The sequence below is a fragment of the Brassica oleracea genome, chromosome C6 (assembly GCF_000695525.1).
Source record: "Brassica oleracea var. oleracea cultivar TO1000 chromosome C6, BOL, whole genome shotgun sequence".
Taxonomy (NCBI): Eukaryota; Viridiplantae; Streptophyta; class Magnoliopsida; order Brassicales; family Brassicaceae; genus Brassica; species Brassica oleracea.
In genome coordinates this window covers 6,190,286-6,208,814 of record NC_027753.1, presented here as the reverse complement: position 1 = coordinate 6,208,814, position 18,529 = coordinate 6,190,286, and the positions used below count along the sequence as shown (strand labels likewise).

General features: G+C 35.9%; 4 protein-coding genes across 4 annotated transcripts; 3 read left to right on the top strand and 1 right to left on the bottom strand.

The window, feature by feature from the left end:
* Nucleotides 1-1,341: 1,341 nt before the first annotated feature.
* LOC106300703 (zinc phosphodiesterase ELAC protein 2) lies at nt 1,342-5,969 on the top strand. The gene is made up of 11 exons (XM_013736906.1): nt 1,342-1,625; nt 1,698-1,787; nt 1,862-1,906; nt 2,053-2,107; nt 2,191-2,234; nt 2,484-2,846; nt 2,926-3,182; nt 3,508-3,655; nt 3,753-3,797; nt 4,123-5,049; nt 5,375-5,969. Exons 1-11 carry the CDS (start codon nt 1,374-1,376, stop codon nt 5,684-5,686), a joined length of 2,538 nt encoding a protein of 845 aa, XP_013592360.1. The 5' UTR covers nt 1,342-1,373; the 3' UTR covers nt 5,687-5,969.
* Nucleotides 5,883-7,845, bottom strand: LOC106300704. The gene is made up of 8 exons (XM_013736907.1): nt 7,631-7,845; nt 7,444-7,520; nt 6,975-7,358; nt 6,838-6,883; nt 6,680-6,771; nt 6,512-6,608; nt 6,379-6,435; nt 5,883-6,300 (listed from the first exon to the last, which is right to left on the bottom strand). Exons 1-8 carry the CDS (start codon nt 7,766-7,768, stop codon nt 6,232-6,234), a joined length of 960 nt encoding a protein of 319 aa, XP_013592361.1. The 5' UTR covers nt 7,769-7,845; the 3' UTR covers nt 5,883-6,231.
* Nucleotides 7,846-11,571: 3,726 nt separating this feature from the next.
* On the top strand, nt 11,572-16,407 carry LOC106300422 (homeobox-leucine zipper protein ATHB-15). Its single transcript, XM_013736558.1, has 15 exons — nt 11,572-12,371; nt 12,456-12,615; nt 12,688-12,788; nt 12,873-12,963; nt 13,047-13,142; nt 13,224-13,577; nt 13,649-13,723; nt 13,804-13,916; nt 13,996-14,185; nt 14,268-14,444; nt 14,979-15,059; nt 15,135-15,269; nt 15,342-15,779; nt 15,853-16,002; nt 16,085-16,407. The coding sequence occupies exons 1-15, from the start codon at nt 12,163-12,165 to the stop codon at nt 16,229-16,231; spliced, it is 2,517 nt and encodes an 838-aa protein (XP_013592012.1). The 5' UTR covers nt 11,572-12,162; the 3' UTR covers nt 16,232-16,407.
* An 880-nt stretch (nt 16,408-17,287) lies between these two features.
* LOC106299153 lies at nt 17,288-18,101 on the top strand. The gene has a single exon (XM_013735287.1). The coding sequence runs from the start codon at nt 17,361-17,363 to the stop codon at nt 17,919-17,921; it is 561 nt and encodes a 186-aa protein (XP_013590741.1). The 5' UTR covers nt 17,288-17,360; the 3' UTR covers nt 17,922-18,101.
* The last annotated feature ends 428 nt before the right edge of the window (nt 18,102-18,529 follow it).

Sequence of the window (18,529 nt, the reverse complement as noted above, 5' to 3'; positions counted from 1 at the left end):
CTGAACACGACAAGAATCAAAATAGTTTGGATGCCCGGAAATATTTAAATCACAATTATATACTTAAATATATTAATTATTATTAAATCTAATATCCAAAAAAAACTAAAATATGCGAAAATACTCAAAAGTTTCTATAATACACAAAATATCTACAAATATTTAAAACACCAAAACATCTAAATATCTACTGAACTAATTTTCTGTTAATATTAGATATTTAGCATACACACTATTCAAATTTATATTGTACATTGTTTTATTTTTGAATTTTGGGGCCTTTAAAATATATTTGGATTTTTAAATTTGTGTACATATTTTAAACGAATATACGAACTGAACCCACAAAGATTCCAGCCCAGTCTGAACCAAAATTTCTAAATATCCGAATGAGGCTTAACTCTCTAGCCCCGAAAATCTAAAATCCTAATAGACCCGAACCACCCTAAACCAAAACATAGCTTTGTTTTGTTTGGCTGATTTCTCTTGTTAACCATGTATACCAGCCAACCACAACTGAATCTAATGTAGCAATATAACAACCTGAGAAATGTTGTATGGCATGCAACTTCGATTAGTTGTATGGCATACAATCTAATGTGCCATACAACTTCGGTTATTTGTATGGCACACAGCCAATTGATGATGCATTTTGCAAACAAACACATCCAATGGGTATTAGTTCATATATAGTAGAATCGAAATGTTGTACGACCTACCTGAATATATAGGCAACATGAAATTTGAGAATGAAAAAAAAAACACACGAGAGATATTGTACATTATCTTATTTTTGAATTTTGGAGCCTTTATTTTATTTGGATTTTTTTAATTTGTTACGAATATCCGAACTGAACCCACAAAAATTTCAGCCCAATCTAAACCGAAATTTTTAAATATCCGAATGAGGCTTAACTCTCTAGTCCCGAGAATCTGAAATTTGAATAGACCCAAACCACCCTAGACCAGAATATAGCTTCGTTTTGTTCGCCTTGGTTCTCTTGTTCATGTATACCAGACAACCACAACTGAATCTAATGTAACACTATAACAACCTGAGAAATGTCTAGTTGTATGGCACACAGACAATTGATGATGCATTCTGCAACAAAACACATCCACTGGCAATTTGTTCAGCATGAAATTTGAGGAATAATGGGAAAAAAAAAAAGAAAACGCCCCAGGGAAGGGGGTATGAACCTCCGACCTTGTGGTTAACAGCCACACGCTCTAGCCATCCGAGCTACTGAAGCTTGCTGTAAATTCATCATATTAAAAAATATATAAATAATAAAAGTTAACTCTATTGACTTGGCCGCCTAAACCCTATTTGCGGAACAGAGAAGAACTTAGAGAGTTTCTTCTTCAGAGAGATGATATTAAACAGAAGCCTACGACTTCTCCTCCTCTCTTGTCCCTTAAAGTCGTCTCCTTTCCTTCTTCCTCGCAGACCCTTCTCTGCTTCATATCCAATGGAGAAGAACAAAGCCAAGAACGGTTCAAAGTCATCTCCTTTCGAGTTCAACAAGAGAAGAGCTGATGGGTTCGACGAAACAGGCAAGGCCAAGAAGAATCTCGAACGAAAAACACGCAAGCTCAATCCCAACACTACTGCTTACGCACAGGTTGTTAACATTACAGATTCTTTTTTTTGTTTGTTGTGTAAATTTAAAAATTAATCCTTTTTTTTTAAATAGGTCCTTGGAACGGGAATGGATACACAAGATACTTCGTCTTCTGTATTACTCTTCTTTGATAAACAAAGATTCATCTTCAATGCTGGAGAGGTAAGACTCTCTTTTACACAGATGTTCTGTAATGATTACTGATCTCTCACTTGTTAGTTTTATTGTATATTCAGGGCTTGCAACGTTTCTGTACAGAACATAAGATCAAACTATCAAAGGTAAGTATCACCAAGACTCCTCTGTTTACTCTCTCTGTTTGTGTTGTAATGAGATGAGTTTGGACTGTTACAGATAGATCATGTCTTTTTTTTTGTCTTTGTGATGATATGAGTTTGAAATTTGATGGTTGTCTGAATCATTACAGATAGATCATGTGTTTCTGTCTCGTGTCTGCTCAGAGACTGCTGGTGGACTTCCAGGTTTGTTCTTGCTTTTGACTTTGTTGCTTGAGCTTTTAGTTTATGGTATAAATTCTTGAAAATCTCTTGTTTTGATGGCATAGGTCTTTTACTAACTCTTGCTGGTATCGGTGAAGAAGGGCTTTCGGTGAGTATTCTTGTCAAGTCATGTGTGCAATGTTCAAAAAAACGTTAGGCTCTAACTAGAATGATTATTGATTAGGTGGACGTTTAGAATGATTTTTTGAACGCCTAAACTGATTTTTTTCAAAATCGTTTCGTTTATACCCGATTTGCTGTGTGTGCAGCCGCCTAAACCGATTTTAGAACACTGCTTATTTGTGTTTCTTTGTGTATGATGTTGCTGAAATTTCTCATTGTTTTTTTGGTACGTTAGGTGAATGTATGGGGACCTTCAGATCTTAAGTTACTTGTTGATGCAATGAAGTGTTTTATTCCACGCGCTGCTATGGTTCACACACGTAGTTTTGGTCCCTCGAGTACACCTGATCCTACTGTTCTTGTGGATGACGAAGTTGTGAAAATATCAGCCATTACCTTAGAGCCACCTCGCTCTATGGAAGAAGAATCTTGCAGCAAATCCGGCGAGATCTCTGTCGTGTATGTATGTGAATTAGCTGAGATAATGGGCAAGTTTGACTTAGAGAAGGCCAAGAAAGTCTTTGGTGTAAGGCCTGGTCCAAAGTATAGTAAACTTCAGTGTGGAGAATCAGTGAGATCTGATGAAAAGGATATTACGGTATGTTGGTTGATTCAGTTACTATTGTTCCTCTCTTTGAATGGATTATAATAGACTGTGTATGCTTTTGGTCTTTAAGGTTTATCCGAGTGATGTGATGGGACCTTCAGTTCCTGGTCCCATTGTTCTCCTTGTGGACTGTCCAACCGAGTCACACGTTGCACAGCTCTTATCAGCTAAGTCTTTGGAGAGTTACTATTCGTGTTCTGGCGATAGACGGAAGTTGGTGAATTGTATTATACATCTAAGTCCATCTTCAGTAACAAGTAGTCCTACTTACCAAAACTGGATGCAGAGGTTTCATTCGACTCAACACATTCTTGCTGGACACCAAAGGTTACTCTCTTGTCTTCTTTGTTTCTCATCAAAAATTGATACTCCCTCCGTTTCAAATTAGATGTTGTTCTAGTTTTTTTCATTTCAATTAAGAAAATAGTTACATGTTTAGTTTTGCCCTTATTTAATTATTAGAATTCTATTGTTTTTATTTTTTTCTTAATTTATGTAGGCGTAAAAGCAATAAATTAGTGATGACTTAAATTGCATTGAAATCTGGAAACCATACTTATTTTGTAACCGATTTTTTTCTACAGCACTTAATATGAAACGATGGGAGTAGTTAATTTGCTTTGGTGCTAATGTTTTCGTTTGGGGTGTTCAGGAAGAATATGGAGTTTCCAATTCTGAAAGCAAGTTCAAGAATCGCTGCAAGACTTAACTACTTATGCCCACAGTTCTTTCCTGCTCCTGGCTTTTGGCCTCCTCAACATGTTACAAACTCAATAGTTGATTCCACCCCTTCAGACCAGGTTGCTAAATGCTATTCTCATACAATTTTTTATGCAATGTGTTGAATTAAGTTTGATGTGTGTTAGGATTTGATGTTGTCTATTCATGTTGTAACAGGATTCAAATCTTGGTAAAAGCTTTTCTGCTGAAAATCTCCTCAAGGTATCAACACTCTCAGAAACTTTAGCTTTAAAATTTTTAGAAGTTGAAGTCTATTTATATAGACCAAATCAATGTTTAAAAAATCGGCGTTTTATAGGAGATTATTTATTACGCAGATGCCTGACCAATTTTTTGTATGCCTTACTATTTTTTTTTTAAATTGTTTGTTTTGCTTATGCCCGATTTGCTAGGCGATAATTAGGCGTTGTATAGGAGATTATTGATTAAGCAGATGCCTAGACCGCAACGATTTTTTTTTAAAATCTATCTTTGGCTCTTTCAAAGTTTCCTTAACTATTGAATTTTTTTTCTTTATTGTGGGCAGTTCACTTTGCGTCCTTATGCTCATCTTGGGATGGATAGATCTTGCATCCCTCCTGAACTGACATCCTCACTAGTACTGGATGAGCTGCTTTCAGAAATTCCTGAGATCAAAGATAAAACCGAAGAAATCAAGCAGTTGTGGAACAAACCAAACGGTGAGACAGAGAGCAACACTCTTCTTCCAAGCTGTCTTGAAAACATTAGACGAGACGATATGGAGATTGTTCTTCTAGGCACTGGCTCTTCCCAGCCTTCAAAATACAGAAACGTCAGCGCCATTTACATTGACTTATTCTCTAAAGGCAGTCTTCTCCTAGACTGTGGTGAAGGAACCTTGGGGCAGCTTAAAAGAAGATACGGTTTAGATGGTGCTGATGAGGCCGTTAGAAAACTGAGATGTATATGGATCTCTCACATCCACGCTGATCACCATGCGGGTCTCGCGAGGATCCTAGCTCTCAGATGCAAGCTTCTGAAAGGAGTGGCTCATGAGCCAGCGATTGTGGTGGGACCGAGGTCGCTTAAACACTTTCTTGATGCTTATCAAAGACTGGAGGAGTTGGATATGGAGTTTCTTGATTGTAGAAGCACCACAAAGACTTCTTGGGCTTCTTTAGAAGGCGGCAAGGAAGAGGGTTCTTTGTTTAGTAAAGGAAGTCCTATGCAGAGTGTCTTCAAAACTCCCATGACGGATCTGCCATGTTTGAAGAATCTGAAGAAGGTTCTTGGCGAAATTGGTGTGGAGGATTTGATTAGCTTCCCTGTTGTTCATTGTCCTCAAGCCTTTGGTGTCGTTGTAAAAGCAGCGGAGAGATTGAACAGCGTTGGAAAACGTATCCCTGGATGGAAGATGGTTTACTCAGGCGACACAAGACCTTGTCCTGAGGTTGTGGAAGCATCACAAGATGCAACAGTTCTTATACACGAGGTAAAAAGTTTTATAAACTCGTCTTTTTACATATATGACTAGCCTTAGGCATTGGGTTCTCGGTTCTGGGGTTCTAGAGGTCTAGGATCCGTTCGGGTATTTAGAATGTTTGGTTCAGTTTCGGTTATTTTGGTTTTCAGTTCGGTTAGGATAACAAAGTTGGGAACTGGCTAATATCCAAAGTTTTAGATCCCATTCAGTTCTGGTTCGGTTCCGGTTTTTTGATTAATTCGGGTAAGAAGTCAGAAAAGTTTTGGATTAAATATCAATTTTTCGGTTTTCGGATAAAATTTTGGTTTTTACCGCTCTTGTCACATTTTTACAGGCAACATTTGAAGATGATTTGATAGATGAAGCATTGGCAAAAAACCACAGCACGACTAAAGAAGCAATTGATATGGGATCTTCTGCGGGTGTGTATAGGATTGTTCTCACGCATTTTAGCCAGAGATATCCAAAGATTCCGGTGATTGACGAGTCTCATATGCATAACACTTGCATTGCCTTTGATTTGATGAGCATAAACGTGGCGGATTTGCAAGTGCTTCCTAAGGTTTTACCATATTTCAAGACTTTGTTTAAAGATGAGATCATTGAGGAAGATATAGATGATATCGCTTTGGAAGAAGCTTTGTGATGGTATACTTATCAAATAGTGCAATAGGTTGTTGTTAACTCTTACTTCTTGTTCGTTTGTTCATTGTTTTCAGTTTTGTAGGATTACAACAGTAGTTGTTGTCTTGTGAAACGTTTTTGAAATTTGCACTATAGTTTTGACTTTAACTGCAGTAGTATAACATATACTTTTGCTTTTAGAAGCTCCCAGTATGATCTTGTTTGAACTGGGATTTAGAAACAAGAGAATGTAGGGAACTAGTTTTTACATTTTCATTAGTAATGTTATAGCTCTACTAGTTTAACTTTTGCATCTATACAAGAAAGTATACCTTTTATTTCTCTATGTAATATACCCAACAGAGAGAAAAGCAACAAACAAAACTAAAACATAAAAAATAAAAGAGAAGGTTGTGAGGATAGAACATTGCAGTTGCTAGTTGCTGAGGAAGCACCTTGTCTTAACCTGAGAGAAACTTTGTTTCTGTGTCTGTGTGTGAACTTTTGCCCTTTCTAGGAAGATAAAAGAGAGAGGCAACAATGTATATTTTGCTTTGTCTTTGAATGCTATCTAGGATGCTGAATTATCACTAGAACTGAATCTTTTTGCCTTTCATAGTTTGAATGTGGCATTGGCTGCAAACACAGACACATAAAACTCAGGCTTAGATGATGATCCAATGGAAGAAGAGCATACGCTGTGTAATGACTTACCACTCCAATGTTCCATTCATGACTTCTGAATTCTTTAAATGTTTTTTCATCCATTTCCTGTATATTCAGTAAGAGGTTTTATCTAATCCAAGAGATATCATAAGATAAAAGAAGTTAAGATTGTGACATTTACCATGCTGTAAATTGGAGGGATAATTGTATTATCTTTGGGTTTTAGTGTAGGCATGACTGAGAACCGTGGGGCCATGTCCTGAGACCTGAAAGTCCATCTGCCAAGATTGGTATTGTTTAGTCCTTGATCAAACCAAGAACAGAGAAATGCACTGAGATTATAACTTACCCAATATAGAGAAAGATGCAAAACTGAGCCCACTCTCGAATCAGTAGCCTGAGCCAATAGTTCTGCGAGGAGTTATCCATGTTCATATATATCTGCCAGAAGTAAAGGTGAGTGTGAGTATATAACGATAAAGCAGCAAATTCAAAACATGCTCATACCACAGTTTCTGCCATTGCTACTATCTGCATAGCTCCTTGAAACTTTCTGAAGAACACGCAAAGATAAATATAACTCTTGGTTAGCAGTTTATCTACTTCCATCCACCACAAGTGTACTAAGAAATAGAAGAACGTACTTGAACATGATGTATTTAGCATAGACAGCATCATGCATAGCTTGAACATTCTCATCCTCGATGAAACTCAGTTGTTCTCGTAACACCGATAAGTTTTGTGATATATGGTGGAAAATAACATAGAATGAGATCATGTAGTTAAGTATCAGAAGCACTGCGAAGTAAGGAACAGAAGCTCTGTATCCAACGAGAGTCAAGTAAAAGACACAACCAAGTGAAGCTGTGGTTCTACGTTCTGTCAACGAGAGCCGTTCACACGTGATGCAGTAACCGTGAGAGATGAGTAAAAAGGAAACAAACGAAGCTGTCTGAAACAGAACACCAGTCACATATACACCAAAAGACATCCAAAGAGAGCATATTTGGTGGTGAAAACATGAATGCCTGCCCACCCAAAAACCGGTTCAACCCAATTAAATATAAAGTTTTTCAAAGAGAACATTAATGGTAAGTAGTATTAACTGCTTACCAAAAGAGGAAAGATAGGGTTAGCTGTAATGCTTTGATCAAAGGAACTGAAGCAAGAATCCATTGTAAGCTATTTGTCTGCTCTAAAACAAAACAGAACACATAATAATCAAAACCAAACCAAACTCTGTGTCTCTTCAAATCTTGAAATCAAGAACTGAGACATAAAGGTAGAGATGATAATGGACCTGAAAATTGCGGTTCTTGAAAGTGTTAACCGTCCAAGAACAAGCGGAGAGAGACCAGATCGATAGAAAAGTCAAGTAGAGAATAGGGAGATGACGATATGAATCATCGACGCCATTGATGCCGTGAGATTCTTCCATACAGAGCTTTAATCTCGCTGAAGAACGAGAAAAACCTTTTTTTTAAAGGAAAATTCTGTTTTTGTTTTAAAAGCTTTCACACATTTGTGTTGGGGTTCTTAATTTTTTCTATATATGAATCTCTTTACTATTGACACTTGTCTTTTCCATTAGTTTTTGGATAAACTAATTAAATTATTAATATTTTAATTGAGAGTTAACTGCCGTTAGATTAATTCCACTAATGTCGAAAAAGAAAGATTAATTCCACTAATCTCTCCAACCAATTATTCAGTTTCGTTCCAAGTATTAAAATTGCAACTATTTAGTTTTCCTGTATTTAAATTTTTTATACTAATCCGGAATTTGTATCTTATAAGCTCTAATGCTATTTTGTTGTTAAAAAAGAAGCTATAATGCTATTTTTATATAAAAACGAATACTGAATAACTAGATTGATTAAAGAATTTATTTTGTCTATTTTTAGCCAACTTCGTCATATCCTTATGTTATATGTTTCATTCCACTGATAATGTCCCCTCCCACTAATTATTCAGTTTCATTTCATGTATTAAAATTGCGAGTTTTTTTCGTTTTCTTTCAAGTATTTAAATCTGTACAATCAAAAAATAATCTGAAACTCATAGTATTCTTTTACCACATGTTTTTTTTATAAAATTAAAATCATAGATACTAAACTGATAAAAACATTAATTTGGTTAATTTTAGCCATTTTTATTAAGTTAGTAGAACAATAATAATATGTTGGTGAAACGGTTTTTTTGATACAAAATAATAATAAAGATGTATTTTATGGTTTGAGTAGACGAAAATTTCGGGGAGCATAAAAAGAAGGTGGAGGGGAGAGCAGACATGCGAACAAAATGGCCATCCAACTAACCCACTCTTTGTCGTTGAGTTTTGATCACCAAAACCTTTTGTTTTCCTGTTTTTATTCTATTCTATTTGTATTTTTTAATGTAATTTTTGTTGACCGGTTTTTTAATTTCGTGGTGCAGTTGCCACTTAAATCAATCATACGTGGATATTTTATAATTTTTTAGATTAAACAGGAACGTGGAAGACACTACTCAGCAAATTAGGTCAAAACATCAAATATGGTGGGAAAATAAAAAATAAAAACCTTCGGTTCATATATTTGGACAAGTGCTGCAAGACAATAATAGTAATCAAAAGGGAGAAAGATTCATGCAGGGAAATATGCAAGCATGTCACTAATTATATTATAAGTCATCATTATCCATTTTAGCTAAATGATTTGATTTTAAAATTCTCATGCTAATCTTAAGAGCACTACGTTACGTCGACTAAATACTTTGGACGGCTGAGGCAACAACATCGTCGTTTTGAACACAGTAATGACGTACGTGGTAACGCTCTAACTGTTTGTCTTATATATATTTTGGTTTAATTACTGGTTTGACACGTACTGTTTTGCAACTCCGTTCTTGCTTATCGCCTTCTTTGAATCAGATCGGTTCAGCGTATACAAAGTTAGAAACGTACATAGAGGAACTAGATAAACTTAGTATGATCAGTTAGTAATAAAGAAACTTGATACACTTTTCTTTGACCATATGTAGAGACAGTGATTCACTACTCTTTATCAATTTCTCTTGTTGTTTGTTTGCCACTGAGTTTAAGCGTGACTAGATTATTTAAGCATTTACGTGAGAGCGTGGGCTGCCTGATACTGACTTGCCTTTAGTAGGAGCTGTGATATTCTTTCCTGAACACTGAAAAAATATTTCTTTTGCCAGATCTGATATGAATTTTGATAAGCTGAATCTTTAGAGTATTAAGCAATGATAGAAGCTGAATCTCTAGAGCATTAAGCAATGATATCTAACCAATAGAAATAACTCATGAAAAGAGACAATGGCTAAGCACACCAATCCAAACTTCAACTAGATCAATGTAACAAACATGGTCGCCTCTGGACGATACTAAATGAAACATTCGTAACTAGCCCCCAAAATTTTTAGAAAAAACTAAACTTCCGAAATTTTTTTAGGCATCTAAATTTAGAAAAAAAAAATTTGCATAGAGATTGTCACAGGTCCTGGAATCTCAAAGCCGGCCTTGGTGACAAATTCAACATCATTTATATTCTTAAGTCCACCGAAAGTGCTCGTAAAGAAACAATGGCGAATCCCACTAAAACTATCCCTACTAAAAGAATATAAACCTTGGCACGACACAATTAGCGAAAAGAAGACAAGAAACAAAGTTCCTCAAAAGATCCAATTACTAACTTGGGAGAAAGATTCTCAAACCGGGCAAAATTTCAAAATAAAATGACGAAAATGACCTCGCATAGCACCACTAGCTGCGATATTTAATGGGCTGGGCTACATTACATTTTAGGCCTGATTTGTAGTTAACGTGTCTAAACTCTAGACTTCTAAAACGTAATCAATTCCGTGTTTTAATGCAATAACAATAAATATTTTTCATCATTAGATGTTGAAACTTGAAACCACTCAAACTAGACAATTATTTTCATCATGATGAACAATTAAACATTATGCTAACAAAAAGTACCATTTTGTTACAACATTTTTACAGACATTAAATGTAGAAGTGGTAAAGTAAGTTTAGTTTAATAAATTTGAAATAGAGTTGACAAAAAAGAAAGAAAAAAAAAGAAAGAAAGAGGCTTCAGCTTTAAGACGCGAAGACGCATGCAAAGAAGGTAATGATGTTGTCTCTGCATCTCTACGCAGACCTCTCTCCCACAGTCCCACGCCATTTGCTTATTTTTATACGCTTCTGACTATTTCCCATTGCCGCTCTGATCTTACCCTTCAATTTACCACTTTATTACACATTATGCCCCTCTTCCACTTTCCTCGTAGCAACTACTCATTGGTCAGCGTAATGTAAGATTCAAGTATTTAACTATACAGTCATTCATTTCATAATTACCGTCGTCATACAAATGGTTAATAACATGGTTAAACATTACTTATGGTTTTCAAAAGAAAACATAACTTACATACAACAATTTGGAAAGTAGTTTGAATGAGAACCGTTATTCAGTATAATTTGAAAAAAAGTAAAAAACTAATGTTTATTTCGAGATTTTGGAAATATCAACACTAATATATAGTTTTTAATTAATTTACTCATTATTAATTAACGTTTAGTTGAAATTATATAAAACTTAATATGATATGAGTTGTTCTTTTGTTAGTACAACTAAAGAGTTCAAAAGATTTTCTTATTAATTCTAAAGTAAAATTTAGTTTACCATAAACACTAAAATATATCATCTCCGAAAATATGTTAAAATTGTATATAAAATTAAGAGATTAATACTAATATATAAATGTTATAAAACAATCTATTTATAATTAATTTCTTTTAAATTAGAAACTTATAATTTGTCATAATGTTTGCATTTTTGGAATTGTAAGTTTTGTCTATAGTATTTTTGTAGTAAAACAAAGTTTGTCTATAGTATTTTTTTTACTATTGTAGTATTTTTTGAAGTGAAAAATTTGACAGTTTAATTACAAGTGGAGGCTAATTTAGACATTTCGAGTAAGGTAAAACAAACCAAAAGAGAGATTTGGGTTTATCCTCGAGGTGGTGGTGAGGTATGCAATGTGCCAATCAGCAGAAGAGAAAAAGAGAATGCCAACGAGAAAGTTAATTCACAAACGCAACTTGAAAAAATAAAACAAAAACAAAAAATATTTGATGCAGTGTGCCACTATCAAATCATCATTGATTAAAAATAATAAAAATAAAATTAAATAATGAAAAGCCAAAAAAATCAAAGTTGCCATGAATAAGCAGAGGAAAAAGAGAGAGAGAGAGAGAGAGTAGATAAACATAACAACAGTAGTAGCTCCTCCATGATTCCTTCTCTACATACTCTTACGTCTTCTTCCTCGTAGTCTCTAGTTTCCTCCTTTCATTAGATTTCATAATAAAGCTTTACTTTTCTTTTCAATGAAAGCTCGGAAATGGAGAATATGGGTTTGAGAACTATTAACTGATATGGCTATCTGGGAACTCGGGTTTTCTAATGGCTGAGTCAACTCGGTGATTCTGTACCGACACGAGAAAACAGAACATAAAGGTTGTAGCTTTCTTGTTTTTTGAGGTCTCTATTTGTGTTTTTCTTTTCTGGGTGTTTGCAAAAAGCTGAAAGTTGTAATCTTTGGGGGAAAACAAAAGTCTTTTTCTTGTGTTTTGTATTTTGTCCTTAAAAGGATAAGTCTTGTGTTCTAAGTTATATAAGGCAAATGATATTCTGAAGGTTACTTAGGAGTTTGAGATGGAAGAGCAGTGAGTATCTAAAAGCTCTGTCTCGTTCACTAAGTTGTGGGGTTTGATAAGGTTATGTTCTGTTAGAAAGGAGTAGACTTTGGTATTAAGGAGTAATGGCAATGTCTTGCAAAGATGGGAAGATGGGATGCTTAGACAACGGGAAGTATGTGAGGTACACACCTGAGCAAGTTGAAGCACTTGAGAGGCTTTATCATGACTGTCCTAAACCCAGTTCCATCCGCCGTCAGCAGTTGATCAGAGAGTGTCCTATTCTCTCTAACATTGAGCCTAAACAGATCAAAGTATGGTTTCAGAACCGAAGGTAATGATACTAACACTCCTTAATGCAGTTTTGGGGACTGTAATAAATGGAAGTTTCTTTGATCTAATCTTTTATGAACTTCAGATGCAGAGAGAAACAGAGGAAAGAGGCTTCACGGCTTCAAGCTGTGAACAGGAAGTTGACGGCGATGAACAAGCTGTTGATGGAGGAGAATGATAGGTTGCAGAAGCAAGTGTCACAGCTGGTTCATGAAAACAGCTACTTCCGTCAACACACTCCCAATGTGAGACTCTTTAATGCTTCCTTACAATAAAAGAGTTTCATTTTGATTTTTTTTTTATCTTTTTTTTTCCAGCCTACCCTTCCAGCTAAAGACACAAGCTGTGAATCGGTTGTGACGAGTGGTCAGCACCAATTAGCATCACAGAATCCTCCAAGAGATGCTAGTCCTGCAGGGTTAGTGCTTTAGTGAGAGAACATGTTACTCTCTTAGTTGCACAATTACGTTATATTTCTGAATTAAATTTTGTGTGTTTGCAGACTTTTGTCCATTGCAGAAGAAACTTTAGCAGAGTTTCTTTCAAAGGCAACTGGAACCGCTGTTGAGTGGGTACAGATGCCTGGAATGAAGGTATGCCCCTTGGTCCACTTTCTCTAATTGTGTGAATCATTCTTCTTCTCTGTAACGGTTTGCCTTTGTGTTTTTTGTAACAGCCTGGTCCGGATTCCATTGGAATCATTTCTATTTCTCACGGTTGCGCAGGTGTGGCAGCACGCGCCTGTGGCCTAGTGGGTCTCGAGCCTACAAGGGTACGTGTAGAGATAGAACCATTCCTTATGCAATCTTCTACTACTCTACCTTAGATTGATCTGCTCTCTCTTTATTTACAGGTCGCAGAGATCGTCAAGGATCGGCCTTCGTGGTTCCGCGAATGCCGAGCTGTTGATGTTATGAATGTGTTGCCAACCGCCAACGGTGGAACCATTGAGCTGCTTTATATGCAGCTCTATGCACCAACTACGTTGGCTCCACCACGCGACTTCTGGTTGTTGCGTTACACATCTGTTCTAGAAGATGGCAGCCTTGTGGTGTGCGAGAGGTCTCTTAAGAGCACTCAAAACGGTCCTAGCATGCCACTGGTTCAACATTTTGTTAGAGCAGAGATGCTACCCAGTGGGTACTTGATACGTCCTTGTGATGGTGGTGGCTCCATCATACACATTGTTGATCATATGGATTTGGAGGTAACAACAATCTTCACTCTATACTATTCAATGCATCAGAGAATGTTAAACCTGACTGTTTTGTTAAATAGGCTTGTAGTGTCCCTGAGGTCTTGCGTCCGCTCTACGAGTCACCAAAAGTACTTGCACAGAAGACAACAATGGCAGTGAGTGAACTTCAAAACTTTAACTATTCCTAAAATTGCTTTTTTGATGTTTTGAATCATTGTTTCTTTTTTGTTCAAAGGTGCTGCGCCAACTCAAGCAAATAGCACAAGAGGTGTCTCAGACTAACAGTAGCGTCAATGGCTGGGGACGGCGTCCTGCTGCCTTACGAGCTTTGAGTCAAAGGCTAAGCAGGTTTTTGATTATTCTTCACTTTTTCCCTTTTTATTGATTTAGTAATTTGCTTTGTCTAATACATTTTTTTGTCCTACAGAGGCTTCAATGAGGCTGTTAATGGTTTCACTGATGAAGGATGGTCGGTGATGGGAGACAGCATGGATGATGTCACAATCACTGTGAACTCTTCTCCAGACAAGCTGATGGGTTTGAACCTTGCATTTTCCAATGGCTTTACTCCTGTTAGCAGTGTGGTCTTATGCGCAAAAGCCTCCATGCTTTTACAGGTCGGTGCAGTTATAGATCAATTTATGTTTATTTCAACACTTTTCCTTACTCTTTTGTTTTGGATTTTTTTTGCAACTTTAGAATGTTCCTCCGGCAATCCTGCTTAGGTTTCTGAGGGAGCACAGATCAGAATGGGCTGACAACAACATTGATGCATATTTGGCAGCAGCTGTTAAAGTGGGGCCTTGTAGTGCCAGGGTTGGAGGATTCGGTGGGCAAGTTATACTTCCACTTGCTCACACTATTGAGCATGAAGAGGTCAGTTCAAGCTTCTTATGTACTATTTGATTGTCTGTTCTTTTTAGATTTGGTTTTTAGTGATAAAACCTCTAAACTATTTTTGAATCGGAAGATAAAATACTTGACGTTTTAAACCCTCTGTTTACAAACCTTTAACATTTGTCATCATCCATCTAGAATTCCTTCTATTTTGTACGGAACACTGTTAATGGATTATTGTTGAGGGGGTTAAAAACTTATAAAATAATTTATAAAATCTTGTAAAAATAGGCAAGGGTTTATAACATCACTAAAAATGAAGAAAATTTATAAAACATTTACAATCACTTATACATTATTTTAAAACTCTTATAACCAATTTATAAGCTTTTAAATTAAATTTATAAATCATTATACATTATTTTGGTAATTTTATAACCGATTCATAAGGTTTCATAAATATTTTACTATACTTTTAGAAATGATTAATAAGGCTTTATCAATGATTTTATAAGCTTTCACATATAAATGATTTGTAAGCTTTCGTGGTGTTTCTTTGTTATTACTTATTAGTCCATGGAAGTCATCAAACTGGAAGGTCTTGGCCACTCCCCTGAAGATGCAATCGTTCCAAGAGATATCTTCCTCTTACAAGTAAGAACTTTAGATTGTCTCCTCTGCATCAGACTTTAATGTGGATCACTAATAATACATTCATCTTGTGATTAGCTTTGTAGCGGAATGGATGAAAATGCTGTTGGAACATGCGCTGAACTCATATTTGCTCCAATTGATGCTTCCTTTGCTGATGATGCGCCTCTGCTTCCTTCTGGCTTCCGTATCATCCCTCTTGATTCCACAAAGGTTAGAACAAATAATCTTTTTACCATTTAAAAGTTTTCAGACTCTTAAAGCTTGTCTTGACCCAAAAAGCAGGAAGTATCTAGTCCAAACCGAACCTTGGATCTTGCTTCAGCACTGGAGATTGGTCCAGCCGGAACAACAAAAGCTTCAACCGATCAATCAGGAATCTCGGGTACATGTGCAAGATCTGTGATGACAATAGCGTTTGAGTTCGGTATTGAGAGCCATATGCAAGAACATGTAGCATCCATGGCTAGGCAGTACGTTCGTGGTATTATCTCATCGGTTCAGAGAGTTGCATTGGCTCTCTCTCCTTCTCACATCAGTTCACAAGTCGGTCTACGCACTCCTTTGGGTACTCCTGAAGCCCAAACACTTGCTCGTTGGATCTGCCAGAGTTACAGGTGCTACATGGGCGTTGAGCTACTTAAATCAACAAGTGAAGGCAGTGAATCTGTTCTCAAGAACCTTTGGCATCATACAGATGCTATCATCTGCTGCTCAATGAAGGTACTGACTTAAACATCAAACACTCAATGAATGTTTTATTACTCACTGATCCTCTTTAACCTTTTTTGTTTAGGCCATGCCAGTCTTCACATTTGCAAACCAGGCGGGGCTTGACATGCTTGAGACTACATTGGTTTCTCTTCAAGATATCTCTTTAGAGAAGATATTTGATGACAATGGAAGAAAGACTCTCTGCTCTGAGTTCCCACAGATCATGCAACAGGTTTTTTAACAACGTTCTACTTTGATTTGTGTAGTAGTTTGATCAGGTTTTATGTGGCCTTTAACTGGATATTTTGGTTTAGGGTTTCGCGAGTCTTCAAGGTGGGATATGTCTGTCAAGCATGGGGAGGCCAGTTTCATACGAGAGAGCAGTTGCTTGGAAAGTACTCAATGAAGAAGAGAACGCTCATTGTATCTGCTTTGTGTTCATCAACTGGTCCTTTGTTTGAAACTTCAAAAATAATCTGTTTTTATTGCAGAAGATACTTTGGTTGTACTGTAAGACGGTCTCTGTTGTGTTCTTGATGTTTGCTGTTGAACACATTAACAGTATTTTGTTTGAAAACTCGAGAAAAATGATGTTTGTGGTTTATTTGATTATGTGTGATGATGATCTTTTATCTAAGTTCGAACTCTGTTTCCTGTCGATATATATTAAGAACAAGACGCAAGAATTATTTAACATATAAGCAAGACCTATAAAATTCATGTAGAGATTATGGCTATCTTTACATATTACATAGTGCAATCTAAAAAGTAAGAAAAGTTATACGTGAAAGTTTGGTTATACCACTCTTCCACCTTATATAATTTTTTTGTTTCTTCTTTTTCATTATTTGGTTTGGTTTATTCTATGTCGATATCAAATGGTCACATTTCTACGTTGAACTAATTAAGTCCTTCATTGTATTCGTGATTATATTTTTGTTTTAATGATCGTAATTTCATTCTAATCTTTGATAATATATAGCCAAAACATATCTATCTAATTTAACGTTGCCTATAAACTTCAACTTCCTCAAGAATAAAATGCTAGATGCATCAAACGGTTGAATCATGTATTTTGCTCTAATATATAGTTTTTTTTCTTTGAAAAATTTACTTTTATTTTTTGCCAAAATTACTTTGATTTCAGTCATAGTTAATAATAATTATATACGCATTAAAAAAATCAGTGCTTGCTTTTTTGTATGAACTTTAGTCCGAAATCTCCTGGTACTAAAGAAAGATTTGGAAATAATCATGATCGAACTCTTACCCTAGAAAACTTTATAATTTCAAAATTAAGCAGATGCTACAATAAACCATACATCCTAATTAAAGAAACATTTAATCTAAAATATAAAATTTAATCCATAAACACTATTTGTTTTCTTTTAAAGTGACATGGATTCAATAATTATGCTCCAGTAAGCTTTTGCTTTGTCTTTATAATCTTTGTAATAATATATTGCACGTTTTCGCACCTCTTTTCTCACTTTCTTCCTTTATAAATCCTTCACATTTCTTCTCCTTAGCTCGTAAGTAACCAAACCTCAAAAAATATATTACACATCCCTCTCTCTATGTAAAGATCAGATGGATCATCAAAACGTACCAATAACCAAGAAGCTATGGAACGTCGTACGTTTTCTCTTGTACATAATCCGCAAACGCGTCAGAAAACACAAACTCATCGCCGACTTCAGCGCCACTCTCAAACGCGGCAAGAATCTTATGTTCCACCACCGTCGCCGCGTCCACGCCGCCGACTCCACTTCCTCAAACGCTCTAAACGCTGCTTCATCAGCTGCCGCAACTGCACATCTAAGCCACAGTAGTCTCTTCTCGTGTGTTCAAACGCCTCAGACGCTTGACGACGACGCAGCCGCTGCTAGAGCAGTTCTTGAGCTTCTTAACGGCGTTAGCGACAAAGGAAACGTTACGCCAGAGGCTTTCTCAAAGGCTTTGTCTCTTTACTTTCCCGGGTTTGGACGGACTCCACTGGTAAGGCCGTTAAGAGTAACGGACTCACCGTTTCCGTTGACCCCGGGAAATGGTGACGTGGCAAGAAGACAAGTAAACCAAGCGGCTGATGATTTCATAAAGAACTTTTACAATAACTTGAATCAGCAGAAAAAGATGTTAGAGTCCAGCTAAGTGTTTGATCATTGTGTATCTTCATATATTTTTTCACTCTGTTTTTCTTTTTATTGTCTCCTTTTGCTGGTTCTATTGCAAAGATGTAATGATGTTTTTGGGGGGTTTTATTTTCGCATTTCTGGAAACAATTGGATACTATATATGAACAAAATATTGTTATGGGTTAATTACTAAAATAACTGTTCTTTGTAAATTTGTTGTAACTAAAGCAAAACTATCAATCTCTGGATCCACAAACTTTCACAATCATATTGCATGCAACTGTTTAGTTAAATTTTTTTCTTTTTTTTTGATCCAATGAATACTCTTTTTGTTCCTTTATCCAATGAATTCATTAGCAAGAGACCTCTCGCGCGCTTTAAAAACTCAAATGCTAAATATAATTTTTCATTTTTTTTGTTAAGTCACAGTCATCTTAATCAATATGAAATAATATATAATTTTAAATTTGCTAGTTTATAAGCCCTTTTATCAAAAATATAAAAATTACTTGTTTATCTGTTTTGTTGTCTCAAATAAAGATGTATGGGGAAATATTCTCTGTATCGACCTTTGGTTAGTAATAGTATCTACTATTTCGTACGGTTTGAATCTTAGTAGAGCAA